This window comes from Trachinotus anak, unplaced genomic scaffold (assembly GCF_046630095.1).
Source record: "Trachinotus anak isolate AG129_WGS33_773 ecotype Australia unplaced genomic scaffold, CSIRO_AGI_Tana_v1 ptg000019l, whole genome shotgun sequence".
Classification (NCBI taxonomy): domain Eukaryota; kingdom Metazoa; phylum Chordata; class Actinopteri; order Carangiformes; family Carangidae; genus Trachinotus; species Trachinotus anak.
The window spans coordinates 1,440,101-1,458,666 of record NW_027273870.1 but is presented as its reverse complement, the minus strand read 5'-3'; the positions used below and the strand labels follow the sequence as shown (position 1 = coordinate 1,458,666).

The 18,566-nt window shown below is 40.5% G+C and overlaps 1 protein-coding gene across 2 annotated transcripts; it reads right to left on the bottom strand.

The window, feature by feature from the left end:
- Positions 1 to 251: 251 nt before the first annotated feature.
- On the bottom strand, positions 252 to 18,341 carry mcoln1a (mucolipin TRP cation channel 1a). Of its 2 annotated transcripts, none has more exons than XM_071504823.1 (14): positions 18,188 to 18,341; positions 11,249 to 11,526; positions 10,167 to 10,334; positions 8,728 to 8,884; positions 6,908 to 6,989; positions 6,434 to 6,530; positions 5,824 to 5,923; positions 5,445 to 5,551; positions 5,076 to 5,225; positions 3,844 to 3,945; positions 3,614 to 3,736; positions 2,750 to 2,956; positions 2,511 to 2,641; positions 252 to 2,044 (listed from the first exon to the last, which is right to left on the bottom strand). In XM_071504823.1, exons 1-14 carry the CDS (start codon positions 18,216 to 18,218, stop codon positions 2,008 to 2,010), a joined length of 1,770 nt encoding a protein of 589 aa, XP_071360924.1. In that variant the 5' UTR covers positions 18,219 to 18,341; the 3' UTR covers positions 252 to 2,007. The 2 variants fall into 2 exon arrangements, with proteins under 2 accessions (XP_071360924.1, XP_071360925.1); XM_071504824.1 differs by having other exon boundaries at positions 11,249 to 11,517; positions 18,188 to 18,318.
- Between the last annotated feature and the right edge of the window lie 225 nt (positions 18,342 to 18,566).

Genomic DNA, 18,566 nt, shown 5'->3' with positions numbered 1-18,566 from the left:
AAAACAGAATTGTAATTTCCCTCCTCAGAGTTTTGTGCTGCAGCATCTCAACTAAAAAAAACCCCAGAGATTCACAAAAACTGTGTTTGACTCTGTGCAAGACAAATTCAAGAATCACAGCCTTTTCCATCTGCCATCTTCTTCAAGTAGAAGATAACCTTGTTGTCCTTTAGTGCTGTGTTTCATGAATCATGAACTACTTGCTCCCTCTTCTGACACTTCAAAGGAAGTGCGTTTGAATGAAACCAGCATTCAGTCTTCCACAAACAGTTTTATTATCAAAGATGATCTGGGAAAGTTTAATCAGTAGATTGGCAAAGTATATGACACCGAGCAGATGACTTCTTGTTTGTATTTCACAAGTACAACAGCATATTATTTGTATATAAAAACATGATACCTTCAAACTGTAAGAAAGGTACTAGATCATTTATACATGCATGTAATGCCATTTAAATTAGGGCCATGGATACATTTGGCACACATTCGTCATCTTGAGCCAAAGTCCTGAAGAATAATTAGCTTAAATGTGACATGTGTTTGTTTATTAGACAGAATATCAGATGACTGAAAAAAATACTGTCATCTTATATTCGATGACTGTTAATATCATAGGTCATCTCTCTGCAACAAAACTAAAAACACCTTCTGGAGTCCAGACTGTGAGACTCCCTAAACTATTGTGCGTTTTATACATAGACATAAAAAACTAGAGTTATTCAAGCATCCACTAAAGATCCAGTCACTGTCACTACAGTTATAGATGAGACATAATTATGAAGACAGAGCGAGACATCTCTGCAGCTCTACAAACATATTTCTGCCATCATTACATCTTCTTGTTATCTACCTCAAACCCTGCTCAATTTTGTAAAGCAAGTCAAGTTTTTTTGATGATGGCCATCAATGTTGTAAAGAAACGGAGAAAGGAGGCCAAATCTCTACCTTCTGAACTTTGGCATCGTTAAAGAAACATGCATATGGCTCTGGAGAACCGCTTTTCATTGTTGTATCTGACCACAGGCAAAGCTGAGTGCTTCATTAGTGAGTGAGTGCATCCCACTGTATCGATCTTTACTCAGATAAATGCAACACAATCTACTACAGCAATCGAGTGCAGCAACAAAAACAAAACAAAGATCCACATTTGAAGGTAATGTGATGCTCGTGCAGTAGAGCCGCAGCTGGAGACGCTGTTTGAAACTTTACACTGTAGCTGCAGCTCACAGGAGAGCAAACAAATCAAGTCAAGTCAACACCTGAAACCTCATTCTGTATTAGTGGTCCTGTTTTCCAGTATTTTTCTGGAAGTCATCTCCCTGATAAAAGCTGGATTTCTGCCTCTCATACTGTGTAAATGTCCCAGTATGATTCTAGTGTCCTCTGCTGAGCAGCTTTTGCAGTAAAGAACAATGTGTTATGTAAAAATGGGTTTCAGTAAAAAGGAGGAGACAGTGGATATGTGTTGTGAGATGTATAAATGTCTCATTTTAAGAGCCATGTCCTCAAGAGGTAACTGATTTTGAAATACTATAAAAGTAAAAAAAAAACAAAACCACAAAGATAAAAACAGCCAGCACCATGTTCGCGCTTCTGCAGTCCTCAACATGGCACTTGTACCCACTTAGTATCCTGACAACAGGTCCTGTTCCTGGTTCAGCATTGTGCATTATTAAATACATAAGAAAAAAAAATACTGATACTTGTTTTAAATACCAACAAAAAACAGAGAAATGTCTTTGCATTAGTCATCCATGATGCTGCAGAGTCCTCCTCTTCATACAGTCTTTCATCACCCCTCAGTCGAGGACAGGAGAAATAAACAGACTGTTGTTACATATTCCCTCTGCAGAGCGCTGGTCCAGCTGATGGTGGTGACTCCTTCAGATGAGAGCTGAGGTTCGACCCAGACGCTGTAGGTTGGTCCGGAGACACTGGGCATCGGGAGTGTGCAGTGTATCCCTGTGGTCAGCAGGGGGGGGGCTAGTGAGGTCGCTGAGATCAACGTCAGTTCACCAGCAGGACGTCCTCGTATGTTGTCGTTCTGGGGGGGAAAAAATCAAAGAAAGATGACCCATGTTAATGATTTTTAACAGACATGATATTTAACATCATCTTATATTCTCATTTAGATAAACATTATTGTTTTATTTACTGAAATATACTCACAAGATTAAAAAAATCTATATTTTCCAAACCTCATCTTCACACTACCTCAAAATATCATCAAAGGGACGGTGTCATGTGAAAACCATACAAATAAATAAAATACTTATTTATAAGGTTTAATATTGAACTTTGTTACCTGATATAAACAGAGAGCTCACACAGTCTGTTCCCTTCTTTACTCTGCTGCTACTGTCTGTTATTAATCTGTCCTGCTGCAGTGATGTTTAGATAAACCTAGATAGAATTATTCTAAAAATAATTATTCAGTTGTGGTTGATCAACCATCTGAAGACTCCACAGAGAGAAGATTGGTGTCGTTGCTCCCATGTCTGCCTCCTCACCTGTCACAGCAGCAGAAGAAGGAGCACGGCGACGTCTCCAGACCCCTGAACTTCCCAGAGCTCGGTGCGTCCGTACACTCTGCTATGAAGGCGTGTAGGTCCGTGATGTGGAACGGTTCTTGGGTTTGATGCTGTGGAAATCAGTGAGAACACATCATTGTTTTTTTTTTTGTTTTTATTCCAATCTTTCACCTGTGTCTTCCCTTTTTATGGCTCTGACACTCAACACTTTTTCCTACCTTAATGGTCTCATAGGCTCCTGTGATGAGAGCGATAAACAGCGACAGCACCATGTAGATGAAGAGCGAGATGAAGGTGTAGAGGTAAACTTGACTGAAGAGCCACACCAGGGTGCTGCTCTCCTGCATCTCCGCGAACGTCACGAACATGTCGTCCCCGTTAATGAGGGAGAACAGACACTCCGACACCATGGACAGGGAACGGAACTGAGGGAGAGAAAACGGACATAAGACACCAGCTGAGCAGGTCTGCTAGAGGAAGAGAGGGACCAAAGCTGTGAGTGGGCCCAGTTCTGTGTGGTTTGACTCTAAAGTGAAGTGTTTGATAAGTGGACAAGGTTTTATATGCAGCACCTCGGGTATGACAAGATAGAAAGCTGTTAGAATTGTAAAACAAATGAAGGTAGATTTTAAAATGGTACAAATCATGCAAGATAATTACTCTGTAAACGGTTGTGTGAGATAAGAGAAAACTGATATGACTTCAAAGGAATATGCATATTAAACATACAAAAGATGAGGAGTGATGGAGAAAAAAGTTTGTATCACAATGAAAAAAAATGTGTAGTTTATCATGCAAGTTTAAAAAAATGTATAAAATATGTATGAATTTATCAGCAAAAATGCCTGCTGGTATCTGTATGGTAGAGTCAGGTTTTTTATTCACTCCACATCGTTTGTTTTAATTCTTACAGATTGAAATAAATCATACAAATGAAAACGTTGATGAGGTCAGCAAAGAGTTGCATGTGAACGGAAGGAAACAGAAACAGAAACGTGTGACTACAGAAAAAAAGCACATTTTTAACATTTAGCTTCAGTGATTTTACTACATCTGTCTAGGACGGTTTCAGTTTTATTCACCTTGACATGGTACGGTCCCAGGACAATCCAGCCACAGAAGCAGTAACCCAGGTAGATGACGGCCACGCAGAGGCAGAACCGGATCACATTGGGGAACGCAGCTCGAAGTGTGACGATCAGGATCTGCAGGAGGCAGAGAGACACCGCACAGATCAAATTACAGCGTGTGAGAGAGCAGAGGAACAATGACAGCGGCAAGTTACAACAATATCAGTGAATCTGTGACTCACATTGTATTTCTGGAAGAATGTGAGGTAGCGAATGACTCCCACCCACACCAGGAGCGTGGAGGTCCCTAACAGGATGCCACAGAGGTCATAGGAGGACATGTTCTGGCAGGAGAAAAGAAGAGAGAATAGCTTGACAATGAACACATCAAAATCACTTTGTTGCTCATTGCTAAACATCCATATAAGAGCAATTACATACATTTATATCATGACCACTGAAGATTCTGGATTCTGATTGGTCGGAGGGTGTGGGTTAGCTTTTAGTAATCGGACAGTTCAACTGGAAATTAATGCGCCAACATTAAACTCTAGGTTAAGACAACAACAGCTGAGCCACAGCCTCAAAGAGACCCGAGTTATCTGCATGACCACCAGCAACGCTTTAAAAAAAAAGGATGAACAGCTTCTCAACGAGAACCACAAAGAAGTTGATTTTAATGTGTGGCCTATCATATTTGCATGAATCTAGAAGTCTAAAGACACGGTAACATAAGGGCAGTGAACTGGAATACAGGAGCTGAATAACATTAGCTGTGGTGAAGCTGAGGGACACCTGCAGAGGAAAGGAGAGAAGACTGCAGAGGAAATGCGACCAAAACTGAACAGAAAATAAAGAACTGTGGGGAAGTCACAGGTGAGAGTGAGGGAGAGAGAGAGAGAGAGACAGTGAGTCTGTGATGGAGAGGGAGAGAGAGGCAGCCAGTGTATGTAGGAGAGAGACAGAGGATCTATTTTAACGATCCAAAGCAAAACATGTGGCACAAGTGCATTTAGGGCGTGTCCACGTCACTTTTACTATTTTAACGGTGGAAAAAACTGTTGCTGTGCCAGGCAACCAATCAGAGTGCCTCCTCCCATTCCCTTTGAAAGCCAGGCACACTTGCACCTTGGTGGATTGCTATGATAATGGAGCAGTGTTTCACACAGAGTTAGATGCTGTTTGTGGTCAGTTGATGACATGTTGTGAGTGACCAGTGAGTCCAGTCCTGACGCACACACACAGCAGCTCTGTGCGCCTCAAAGACACTGAGTGTGGGATAACAACTTCCTCCACGTCTGTAGGTTTGTGATTGTGACGGAAGCCTCAGGTGCTAACAAGACCCAATGCAGAGCAGAGCGGTTTACCTCATTCATCAGGTATCGTCCTTTACACACAGCATGTTCAACTGTAAGCAACTAACTGTAAGAACCACTACAGAAGCTGTCGTTGTGTAGCAGTAAGCAGGACGCACCTTAGTTTCAATGCCGACTTTGATGATACTGCCAGTGATGGTGAGGATGTCGCTGACGATGAGGAGGATATACCAGCCATTGATGAACTCCAGCCGATCTGCCCAGCACACTGTACGAGCCAGAGTTTCCTTAAAGAACTGCACAAACTCCTGAGAAACACAGACAGAGAGAGGAATTGACCAAACCTGAAGAATGAGGGCTACATGCAGCAAGAGGTTTATTGACTGTACATTTATCGTGTACTTTGATTTTAGCTCATCTCATCATCTAAAGCATGAGTTTGCTTGGACTGGCTTGAGTTAATGCTATTATTCAGAGCTCTCACTCTGTTGTGTGTTTTCTTCTCCTTTGGTTGCAACTCTCCTTACCTGTTGCAGCATGATGCCTCGCAGTATGGAGCGTCCACAGAGCAGCAGAGACACGACGCACACCAGAGCCACGACGATGTCGAAGGCTACACGAGAGTAGCTGTCAGCTGCGGGTTTAAAGAGAGACAAACCAACTGTCAGGAGTAGTAGAGCACAGCCCTGTTGTCAAGTACAGCTGTATAAATAACTTCATGTACTGAAACTTCCTGTTGGTTCACTAATGGCAGCTGTGAGCAACTTTTAACATCCTCATGTTCCTTAACACCCGTCAAGTTTGCAACCTGTTTCTTGCGCTTGCAGCATTTCTCTGACCGCTATGAGTCATATATCACATGCTGCTGCTCAACAGTCCCGACCATCCACTCATCTGGTGTCTCACCGTGTCCGTAGATGCTCGGGTCTTTACACTCCTTTATTGATGCCTGGTTTTCTAACCAGATCTTCACCTTGCCGCTGTGAGCCTTGTTGTCCAGAACTATCTGGAGAGGAAAGGAGACAACACAACAATTCATTTCCTTTGAAACTGTACTTTTTTTTTTTTTTTTTACATGTATTTCAGACAATGAAGCCATGTGTAATTGAATGGAGAGTCTAACAGTTTCATTTGTTGAAGAAGTCAGATATTTTGCTTAATGAGTATCCTTCAACAAAGATAAATCTGTAGCCTGATCAACTAGAAATCTACCAGTATGCAGTATTTTACTGTATAAGTCTAATTAACATGAATCTTTTTTAGGGACGTATGCCTAAAGAAATATCTCTCTTTATCACAAAACCAGGATCTCCCGTATGACAACCAAGAAACTCTCATCCACTCCCGTCATATTAAATGGCTACAAACTGTCTTTGTGTAGTTTTCACAAAATACCATACATACTCAGTGATTTATTAAAACTCTGTGGGTCCAAAGCATCCTCTGGAACCAACCCGTCATCCATCACCTTTGGATCAAGCGGTCACATGTCTCTGCCTTTACCATCTGTACTCACCGTTATGGAGAAAGTGTAGCAGTCTGGGATCTCGTTGTTGATGATGGTCTGTATATTGATTGCCTTCAACTGGAATTCTATGGTGACATTAATGAGCCTTGAAAAAGATGAAACAGATGGATGGAAATTGAGAAGGAAGCTTGGTTACACATTGGTTTGTAGTGTGAATCCTACAAACCTGTACAGACATTCAATAAAGTTGTAATTGTGATTAAGTTCATTTCATATTGGTCATTTGTTCAAGTGAAATGTTTTTATGTTTTCAAACACACGAGTCAGGACAGCAAACTATGTGTAGCTCTGTGTGTGTTTGTATCTGAACTTGTATCAGTGTCCTAGTCCACATGCTTGACTGTGGGTGTGCAGCAGAGATAAGTGACTGGTTGAATGTCATCATCAGATATTACACAGATAATCTCGGCAGCGGAGGCCAAACGAGGAGAAGCCCGAGCTGTGAGAAAAATGAAGCCTTACTTGTGGAACTTGAGCGTAAAGTTCTTGTAGCTGCTGCCAAGCGGAGCAGGAGGGACGGACAGAGGGGTCACACCCACACAGTCTGAAGGGGGTGGACAACAGGCGCAGAGTTAATACTGACTTATACTGAAGTTTCAGTCAAAGAGAGGGGGAGGGGGGCAAAACAGAACTTCTAATCTCTGACATTTTACTGTTCCTTTTCTACACAGTGAACACAAAATAAAACAAATATAGACGTCTTCTCAGCATTATTAGAAGTAGCAGATCACAGAGAAACACTTGACTTTCATGTGATATGAGGCGAAGAAAGACGTTAACATGAGGTTGTTTCCACTGTTGAGTTTACTTCCTCTTAATTTGGTCAAATTGTACTCAAACACACATTAATACGAGGAAGTAAGGAACTTTAATGTCTGCTACTCAGCATTTCTAATCAGTATATAAACATGTATGAAATGGTTTATAACACACAATAATGTAATAAGGAAATACTGATGTTGTCTTATTTGTCATCTTGCAAAGGACTTTTAATAGTGAATTCTACAAAAAAACTAAATTAACATGAAGTCCACACCTACAGTTACCTGCGTACTGAAAAGTTAAAAAATAAAAATACATGGACCTCTGCAGAGGTGACGTCGACAGAAGCAAACTGCACTCAAATAAAAAGCACTGGACCTTATCTTGTAATTACGACTTCAGCATCAGATAATTGTCAGATCAGGTCACATCGTATTTTGCAACACATCAGACTTCGGTGACCTGATGAGCTGCAGTGGCCAGTTGCTTTATTGCCACTGTAAACATTGTTAATCACAGTGTATTGCATGTTTTATCACCACAAACACTTCCTGGATGATTTCTGATTTCTGATGAATGGCTTTGTACCTATGAAGTATTCTGTACCTGTGCCTCCTGAAATAATACAGAGAACCTTCCTGCAGGTCAGAGTTATTAACTATGAATATGTAATTATGAGATAGTAAGTCACAATGAGGAGATAAGGCTTCAGTGTGGTGAATGCTGGTGCAGTTCCATAATAATCATTGTCTATATGATTAATACAGTTTGTTCTGCAGACAATTCTTCCTATTGAAACCTCTGTGACCAGGGCGGCACATTGCCTGACGTAAATGTCACAGGATATTTTGACCTTATAATTTTTGTGGACTGTGACATGAAAACCAGAACAAGACTCCTGGATTGTAGCTGTTTGTTTCCTGATATTAGAGTTATTTCTAATTAGTCTAAAACAGCCTTTGTGTAAGAGCCAGAATGAATCCTCAAACATTCCTCCTACGCAGACGTCTGTAGTCTGCTTGACCTCTGACTTTTTTCACTTGTTTGTTTTGGTGCAGAAGGAGAGGTGCACTCATGTTTTCAGCAGCCTTGACCTAGTTATCAGCTGCTCTGGTTCACATGCAGTGAAACAAATGCTCTTACTGTGGCACTTACTGTGATGTGACAACTGAATTCAATTCTTAATGACTAATATATATATATATATATATATATATATATATATATATATATATATATATATATATATGTATGTATGTATGTATGTATGTATGTATGTATGTATGTATGTATGTATGTATGTATGTATGTATGTATGTATGTATGTATGTATGTATGTATGTATGTATGTATGTATATACCCTCACGTCATCTCCTTTGATATCCACTGATATGTGGCCACTGATATGTGGCCTTTCACAGAATCAGCAGCAGAAAGCACCTCACAGAGTTGAGAACAGCTTTCTACCACTGTTAGTGATGTGAATGGAAATCAGAACAGCAGAAAGCAGCTGATGTACCTGTGATGATTTCAGGGTCTATACTGAAGGTGTCGTTGGCCGGGTCGATGCGTCCCTTCTTGTAGTACTGCTGGCAGAGGGAGAGCGCGCTGCCATTCACACCAACGCCGTAGACATATGCATAGCGTCCCACTGTGGTCTCTGGTAAGGCCAGATACTGGGGCGAGGATGAGAGGAGAATAATAATATAATGATATATATATTAAAGTGTGTGGATCCACGAATCTGCTCCATAAACGTACAGAAGAAAAAGAAGAGACTGAAGGAAAATAACATTTTGGAGATACAGTCACTGTATTTGGACTTTGCTCTGTATTCCACAAAGATTCCACAACTTAACACAACTTATTACTCTGTCTGAACTCTGCTTGTATCTGTTGCCTCTGCAGTCAATAAAATGGTCTTTTCTTTATTGATTTATTGCCTTTTACAGTTTAAATTGATGGCTCTGGTTTCGATATCACAAACATGTGTTCTTGTGTCATGATGTCCTCACTGAGTAGTGTGCTAACCCGTCAGCTGGGATTTAACTGAGTAGGGAAGTGTGAATTGACGCCCAGTTGTTTTTGTGGGTCCATTACAACAACCTCTCTTACACCAAAAACCATCCAACTCACATTTTGACTAAATTCAAACAAAGCAGTGGGCACATTTTGGCTCATGACATCCAAGGCTAACAAACGTAGTCAGGTCTAGGGCTTCAGCTAACAATTACTCTCATTATTTACTTGATTAATCTTTTCGTCTTTAAAACATCAGTTAATAGTAAAAAAAAAAAAAAAAAAAAAAAAAAAAAGGCCATTATAATTTACTTCAAATTTGCTTTATGTATAACAAAAAAAGTCAGATGATTCTCACACTGAGAAGCTGGAACCAGTGAAAATATGTGTCTGAGGCTGCTCAATAAGATTTTCACAGACTGAACCATCAAATGAAGCTGATCCAGTTATACCATCATATTATTTCAGGTAAAATTAGCCTATAATTTGACACATATATTAGATTCCACAGCTCTGATCTTATTCAGTTTTACCAAACACATTAGAAAATTCAAAATATGTCACGTATTTTAAGCTGTATATCAGGTAGAGTCTGCTCAGTAGGTAGAAATAACCTTATGATGCCTGTATGCAATGTAATGTGATGTATTTGTTGCTTTCTTCAATTCTAGATGCAGGGTTTTTATTTATAACTTGAGCTGGGAAAATAATAAAACATTAATAAAACATCATTGGTTCAAGAGGAATATTTTCATGTATTCAGCAGAAGTTGTTGAGTTTCAGTTACAGCCTCATGATGAATCACCTTTCTAATGCTTCTTCATCAAACACAGACCACGACACCACAGCTGTCCAAACGATACTTTCAAAATGAGAATTAAAAATTTGGAGCAGTGTGGTTTCATCTATTCAAGCAGCTTCCATTTCCTCAGGACGTACCTGCTCCACGGCGTAGAAGATGTGGTCGTAGACATCGCTCTGCGTGTAAACAGCACAGGAGTCATCTGAGGACTCGTCGTAGTCTTTCAGGAAGAGGTGCTTGAAGGTCATTGTGTTCTCCTCCTTGAAGGTCACCACCACCTGGTTACTGAGGCCAAACAGCACTAACTGCAGCAAAGAAGGGGGGAGGAGAGTGAGGTACGCTGCAGGCTTTGTGTTTAAGACCTGTGCTCTGATTAATGACTTGTCTATCAAGTAATCAGAAAGTCCTCTGTGTCGTTCTGTGCTTCATAAATCAAACCTACACACAGGAAGTAAAGATGAAACTCGTGCACTGATCCAGTTAAGTAAAAAAATAAATAAGTAAAATGAAAATTACAACAGTTATTCATGTTGAGATGACGACATTGTTACACAGTTCACTAAAGACCTAACCACTATTTTTTATAGCAACATAACTTTATTTAAATATCTAAATATCAAGCTGAGAAAGTACTGATGTGGGGCTTTAACACAGTATCTCATTTTTATCTGATATCTTCATGATTTAGAGGCTTTCAGTGAAAGTCACAAAATGAGATGGGATTAAGTTCTTCTACATGTTAACAGTGTGGATTTTTCTGATGGATTAGTGTGTGTAAATACTTAAACAATGCAGCCTTGAATTATTCTATAATAATATTTTGGGCTGTTATCAGTAAACATCTGTAATCATGAATAATTTGTAATAATTTATAGACGCCTGTGTCATTTTTTTATTTCTATTTTTGGCTCCTGACACCTTCAACTGACTTACAGCTGATTTTGTGCTGGAAAAGGATACAGGAGAGTTTAAAAGGTGCTAAATGAAGACAACAATGAAATCAATACAATGTTGACAACAGTTAACCAAAAGGAAATGTGACGCCACTTAGCAACAGATGTATATGACCAGACTCTTGTCACAGGTGACCGGTTTGGACGGGAAGAGAGAGCAGATTGATAGAACGTGCACATACAAAGGCTTCCTGTGGGAACTTCACACGCCCTGATAACTGTGTTGTGGTGAGAAAAAAGAGGTGAAGACCCAACACAAGTTGTACCTGAGCTGTGACAATAATGATCTTGAGCAGCTGCAGGATCAGCTTGAAAGGTTTGCGGCCCTTGGCGTGATATTTATCACACGGACTCATGAAGAAGTATTTAAGCTTCCGGCGAAGGGCTTCCTCTTCCTGATCAGCCCCGACCCAACGACCTGCGCTCGTCGCGGGAAACTGATGGTTGCTATGGTTGTTGCCATGACTGCCACTGTGATGGTCATACTCGCCGCTGCTGTCTGTGGAGCCGTAGCGAGTCACTGAGCAGGACAGGCCTTCTCGTTCTGGAAGAGAAATAAATTAAGAACGTTTATTTTTCTCAGCCAAGCTGATGCAAATTTTTCTCATTGAAAAACTTAAACTTAATCAAAATTTTTTTTTTTTTTTAAAAAGTACCGAATTAATTAATCTGATGCTCAAGCTGAGCAGACTGAAAAAATATCCACCTGACGTACAAACTTCCACTGAGCTGCTAGAACTCAAAGTCATGCATTTCCTCATTACTTAATAACCACACATCAAATATGAAACTGACAATAAGTAACAAGAGATGAAAGAAACACAGTTTAGGAACTCAGTTTCATATCTTGGTGCAATTCTTTAGAAACACAAGGATCAAAGAACGAAGGGCAAATGTGTATTTGTGTTATTACTCTATGTAGAGAGTTGATAACAGCCCACATCACTTTGATGGATCATTTAAACTCTCAAATATCAATATTGGTAAATGGCTGAAAAAATCCAGTATTAGACAGGCGCTACAGCTTCTGATTTTCTTCACTCACCACATTTACTCTGAACCTTTGTGTGTGTCGACATTTTCAAGCCAAACCTACAATGCACAGCACTGATCCAGCAGCTGGTGACAGACGGGTCCTTTTAAATTAGCGTTACCGTCTTCCCTCCTCGCCGCGATTGATGCTGTCTCATCCGTTTCACCTCATTAGGGCTGGTGTTTAGACGCGGCTTAGGGTTTCTCCCTAAGAAACTGCTGTGAGCCACCCTGATCCTGATGCATCTCATGTCATGGTCAATTTAGTTAGTGGATGACGGCCTACACAACAGCAGCCACGCTTATGAAAAACATGGCACTTGCTGTAGAAAGTAGCGCCTGTGTTTGTTTCACCTAGAGGTTCATATCTAATGGGATAAAAGTGTGTTTATTTTTAAGCTGTGCTAGAAATGGCTCCAAGGAGGGCGACGCTGGTCATCCCACCACCCTGGTCCTTCATGTCGTCCTCTGGGTGAACTGTAATAACTTTGGTCATCCTCTGAATCTTATTTATTTAAATGTGTTCAGTACTTTAGTTCATGAGCAAAAAAGAGCATTAGCACCGTCATAAAAAAATAAGTGATTTAATATATTAAAGTGATAATAAAACGATTAGACAAAACAGAGACAAGAACAAAGACAACTGGCTGAACAGGAAAGGACCAATCACATGGACTGAACTGGTTTTCCAAAGTGCTGAGGCCAAGTCTAGTCATTTCCAGCAAAACCTCGACTTGACCTTCTTGTCACTGACACAGACGACTCGCAGCGACAGCATCCTGTCAGCAGCACAAGTGTGCCTCTGTCTGAGGAGTCTGTCCTCAGCTCTCACTGCTTTCACCTCAGTCTGCCGTCTTCTCTTTGTCTCTCTCCGTCCCCTCGGGCCCTCTGAACATGTTCTCAGCTCAGCTACGCATGTGATTTAACCCCTTTAGCTCCAGAGCTGAAAGTGCTAATGTTGCTGAGGACGGGGCACAAAAACAGCCAACATGTGATTTTTACGGTTGTCTTTAGAGTGTTCATGATTTCTGAAAACAGTGGTACACTTCTTATCTTATTAAATCTAGAGAGAGTCATGCTTTCTTCATTCTCTCTTCCTCTTTTAATACAGGAAAGTATCTGAGGCCAAAGTTAAACTATGAATCTAAGGCACAGAAATGTATTTTAAGCGGTGACAATGAAAGGGAGAAATCTGCAGTGTGTCTCGCTCCTGCAAACATCAGTGCAGCAGACGACTGTTAGTAGAAGAAGTGAGGCAGATTCCTGGGATGGTTTGGTAAGAGCTGAGAGAATCTAAGAAGTCTGGCCTGGCTGGGTTTGACAAGGGTAAGAACAGAAACTGAGGAGAGTATATATGAGGTTACACTTATGAACTGAGCTTTTAAATGATATTAACAAATGTTGACATGTTACTTTCCACAAAACATTTTTCCTACATCCAAGATGTAACAGTATTTGACAGAATTTGTGGTTTTAGTTGAAATAACAATGATCTGATGTTTGATTCAAGTCTTTCCTTGTGGTATGACAGCTTCTATTGATATATTGTCTATTTTTGTTTGATTACTACCACATTACTGCAGTATTACCTTATTGTGTACTTTTGATTACTGAATAATGAGGTGTCATATTCCTGCACAAAGCTCATAGAGAAGTAACAGAATCCTCACACTAGAGCCACAGACTGCACAAACCACAAACTTTAAAAAAAAGTTGTCTGTGCAATGCAAAAAAATCTAAATCAAATAGGGCAGAGGGGTATATAGGTTCACATGACATATAGGTTAACTCTCTGTGGTAAACAGTAACTGCAGAGTTCCTGCAGGGTTCAACCAAGGTAAGTTTAACAGCTTTTTAATATCTTACAAAATGCAATTTAATACCTGTTTCATGATCATGACTGAAAAGCAGACAATACAGCCGAGGATTATTTATTATATCATATTCTGTCTGTACTTCTGTATGTAACAATAGTCCTGATCACATCATTGATAATATTAACATGATCTGAACCTGGATGAACAGCAGAAAATAGATGGATTTATTATTTTAAAATATTCTGTTTATTTAAGTTCATATAGGTTTTTGCTGAAATCAGCACTAACAACATTGAGCTGCTAACTACTGCTGAAACTCTTCAGTCTGACTCAGCAATTCCACTTTTAGTTTATAGATGTGCTGCATTTCCTGATGGCCCACAATCTGATCCAAAGACATGGACAGAAAAATTTGGACAGATTGGTCAATTTAAAACAGGATTAAGAAAGAAAAGAAAAAAAAAATCTGAAAAATGTGACTAAGCTAACAGAGCAGGAGATTTATGCGTCACGTCTCTGCAGGAACTGACCACAACTCAAAGGAAAAACCACAATTCACCAAGTAGACTAATCATCCAGTCACATGCTTTAAGCTTGCTGGACCTGAGCGCTGTGAGCAATGAAGAACGGGGTTTACGTTCAGGAAATGACTGAACACTGGACATGAAAACATGATTTTTAGAGCATGTGTTTACTGTTCTTTACTCGACAGACTTATTTAAGTATTACTGGGCAGTCAGAGTCAGCACGGCAAGGTCAGATAAACTGCTGAGTCAGGATGAATCCAAACTCAAAAATAAATCAGCAGGGCAAACCAACAGCTGGTCAGAGTCGTCCAATGGAAATGAGAAGTGAAACAGGAGGAATATACCACTGCTGCTTAATATTAGTCAGCACTAACTGTAAAAACAAGATGAAAGTTCAACAGGGGAACGTGACGCAGAAAGTTTTGGGGCTGACATAACTCAAAATACTTGTCACGCATTATTGTCTGCCACTGCAATCAAACAAAAAAACAAATGGCGTTGGTCAAGTTTTCCTGTTTTTCTACATGACACAACACTTAGAGTCTTCTCGTTACCCATAATTTAATTTCTAAGAGGATCAGTTGAGCAAAAAGGGAGAGGGTTCTTTTTATAAGTAACAATCCATGACATGAAATGTAAACAGATGGGCAGCCTCACTACTGCAAAATCAAAAGATATTTGAACAATTAAGTTGGTGCATTTCATGTTTTTGGACACTGTTGAAGGTTTAATCAGCATTTTTTTTTAATCTGAAAAATGGACTCAGTTACCCAGATAATTAAGTAATAATTGTGCTTCATGAAACAAGCTCCTTACTGATGTAAACAATCACTGAAGAACATCAGAAATCAGATTTACTTTCCTAGTGTAGGAAAGGACCAATCAATTTATTTGGTCGTGATCACATGTTCCATGTTTGGACCTTTTTTGGTTTGTTAAAAGACACAGAAGCTTATTCCAAACATGATTAGAGGACACGATGCAACTTTCAAAATTCTTTGTTCATGGATCTGAATATGGCCCGATGTTTGTGGCCCTAAAACAAAACAAAAAAACAACATGCAGCTTTAAATAAGCACAACTGATTAACTGTCCATCTCCACAAATTGAAATATCTTTAAAACGGAGGCTGGTGATTAGTTTAGTCTAACTGCTCACACCCTCATAAGGTCTTAAATAAAGTCTCAAGTCTTTACTTTGTTTTTTTTGCTCTCTCTCTCTCTCTCTCATATATATTATATATATATATATAAATCAAGTTCGAGGAAATTTTCACTGTGCATGACTCAGCATAGGAAATAAGTCGTAAGCTGAGATTTTATGATAACTACATTTGTTTGCCTGCAGTAAGTTCATGGGATTCACTTCCTACATTAACCAACACCTGTTGTTAACCTGTGAGAATTTCTAGTATGTAAAAGTTTGTAATTTCTGGTATGAGTAACATCCATACGAGCGCTCCGCTTTAAACAAAATTAGCTGAGAGTGACAGCATTTTTATTAACTCGCCTACAGACAAGGTGCCCTGGCCTTGACAGGGGTTGCGTGCCTTGGAGAGAAGCATGAAAAGCAGCCAAATGAATCCAACCACTTAACATTTCAGACAGACAATGGGTGTGAGGCCAGTGCACACATATTTTTTGTGTGTTGATCGTCACAGCAGATAGCAATCGGACAAAAACAAAAGTGTGCGCAGGACACTGACCGTGCCACCATGTTTGACACTTTGAGTCACTGGAGCTGAATGAATCTGTGAAAATATCTGGCTCTTCTGGTTCACCGCCGCCTGTGCAGCGCGGGCAGAAGCACTGATGTAGTTGCCTCTCTGTCAATCAAAAGCCTTACGATAACTAGAAATCTGTCAACAACTTGGTATCAGAGCCTCTATCTAGTCTGGCAGTCCACAGCAGAAGGCCACCCACAGGCTGAGAGCCCAAAACTTCCACTTTTACCGAGTTAAAGGAAACATCTTGAACAAAAAACAGATGATGTACCGATAACCTAGGTTATTTATCGGTAGGAGGATATCTCTTGTGAACTGAAATGCATCCTTCTTTTTCAGCAATGTGTTTAACATCATTTCTCTATGAGCATTCAGCTCAGTCTCAACCCAAGAGTTTTCACCATGGGAAGAGAAAAAAGCCTGATCATACAGCCTTAAATGGTCACAAAACATGCATATACCTACTGAATAGTGAATAATTATATTGGGGGTGGCAGGAAAAACCTGAAAGATGATTATCTCAAAACCTTTTTGTTGTAATTTGACAACCTTAACTTGAAGCTTCCTGACCATAATACTGTGTGTGATGCTACACAAAGCAGGCCTCAGTCTGTATGTGTGTCTCAGAACTCGTGAAAACACAAGTTGGTGTTACAATACTTTGAAAGTCAAGGTCTACTTACTTAACTAGCTTTTTTCAGGGCTTTCAACCACATCTCACAGGCTTAAAAAGTCAGTGAGGGGACCTTGACTTTAAAATCTTTCTTGTCAAACAAAATGCTTCCAATGGCCAAGAACTTTCACACTCAAGTCAAAACACACAGTCGAACTTTATCTACCACAAAAACATTCCTGCAAAAAAACTACAGACTCAGTCATGCATGGAAGCACTTGCATTATTATGCATGAAAGAGTCAGGCTGTTAAGAGGGGGGGGGGGGGGTCTCATTTAGACCAAGAAATCACACAACCACTGCAAACCTCTGAAACTGGGGCAAGTACTTCACACATGGGATGTAGCTGAACAGTTCCACAATCAGCACTAATGCTAAGTCAGCTGATTCAGTTCAAAGGGTCATTCAATTATTCTAGTCTGCAACACATTTAACTGAAGGTGAACCCTCCAAAAACAACCAGTCACTTCGTCCAAAAATGAATGTGAAAAATCACAAGTTCATTCATTCGTTCACTCATTAGCCATAGAGCTCAACCTTCTGGGGTCAGGGGGCGAGGATGGAGCCAACTCCAGCTGACACCGTGCAGGTGCACCCCCGGCAGGTCGCCGGTCCTTCTGCACAGAACTGACAAAGAGACAACCAGCGATTCAGGCTCACATTCGCACCTATGGACGATTTCCAATTCTCCTGACCTGCACGAGGAAACCCACACAGGAGAACATGCAAAGCCCAGAGTGAAGAGCCGTCTTGCACCACTGCACCACCATGCCACCCCTCACAAGTCATCACAAGTTCAATGAACCCAAAATACACCTTTGTGCGTCTTGTTTTGTGTGAGCAACAATCCAAAACACAAAGGTATAAAAATTTAGTGTGACATGCAGCAAATCTCTACTCTGAAGACCCGGGACACAGTGAATATTCAGCAACTCTGCATTAAAGAAAAGCAGATTTATTAATGAACTGACTCTGGTGTGGTCTGCTCAACCTGTAAGCCTGAAGCTGAGTGTCAACCAACTACAAATACTGTCATTTTACTTCAATAACTAATAACTAACTCTTTGCAGACTGACACACAGCCTTATGAAGGAGGGTTTGCAGGGGTTCAGAATAATTCAATACATTAATATTCAATGTTTAACAGGTATTTATTAGTTTTCAGTGCAGTGATGATCATAATGAGGTCAGGTCATTGTAGTTTGTGTGTATTATGAGGGAAAAACAGTGACAGCTGCACCTCAGCAGAGCAGACACACAGGGAGATGATCGAAATGTTGTCAACAGCTGCTTTTACAGCCCAGAAATCCGCAGTGAAACCGGCTCCGGTTCCGAGGACCAACCGGGCTGCGTGTTGTTGACGAGCCGAACAACCTCCTCTTGTGAAAAGACGAGGGTCAAACTTTAGATTAAACAGATAAACGTTACATTACCTGAGGAGTCCCGGGGTCCCGTCGCAGCCATGATTCACCTTTACCAGACCAGAAAGCGGAGGATCGTCCAGCTGAGCTCCGAGCAGCAGCCGAGTGTTTCCAGCGGAGCACCGACAGCTCACGGGCGGAGCCACCGCGCTGCCTTCCGCTCTGGGGTCACATGGTGTCGGTCATGTGACCTCAGGAGCCGGCCCGGGCCACAGCACCAGGGCTGAAATGATCAGGTGATTTATGAATTTGGCAGCAGTTTTGACACACACAGACCATTTTCTGCCATTTTCTGCACTGAACATTTGCTCAAGTATTAAGAACAATAATTATAAAGGAAGTGATTGTAGGTTTCCTTCATCCTATAATTGAGTAATAGAAGCTTGCCCAA

Coding starts and splice junctions, on each gene's coding strand:
- mcoln1a (XM_071504823.1), bottom strand. CDS start 18,218: ATGGCTGCGACGGGACCCCGGGACTCCTCAG. Junction 11,527..18,187: donor GGGACCCCGGGACTCCTCAG/GTAATGTAACGT, acceptor TTTCTCTTCCAG/AACGAGAAGGCCTGTCCTGC. Junction 6,531..6,907: donor TTTACGCTCAAGTTCCACAA/GTAAGGCTTCAT, acceptor ATCTTTTTCAAG/GCTCATTAATGTCACCATAG.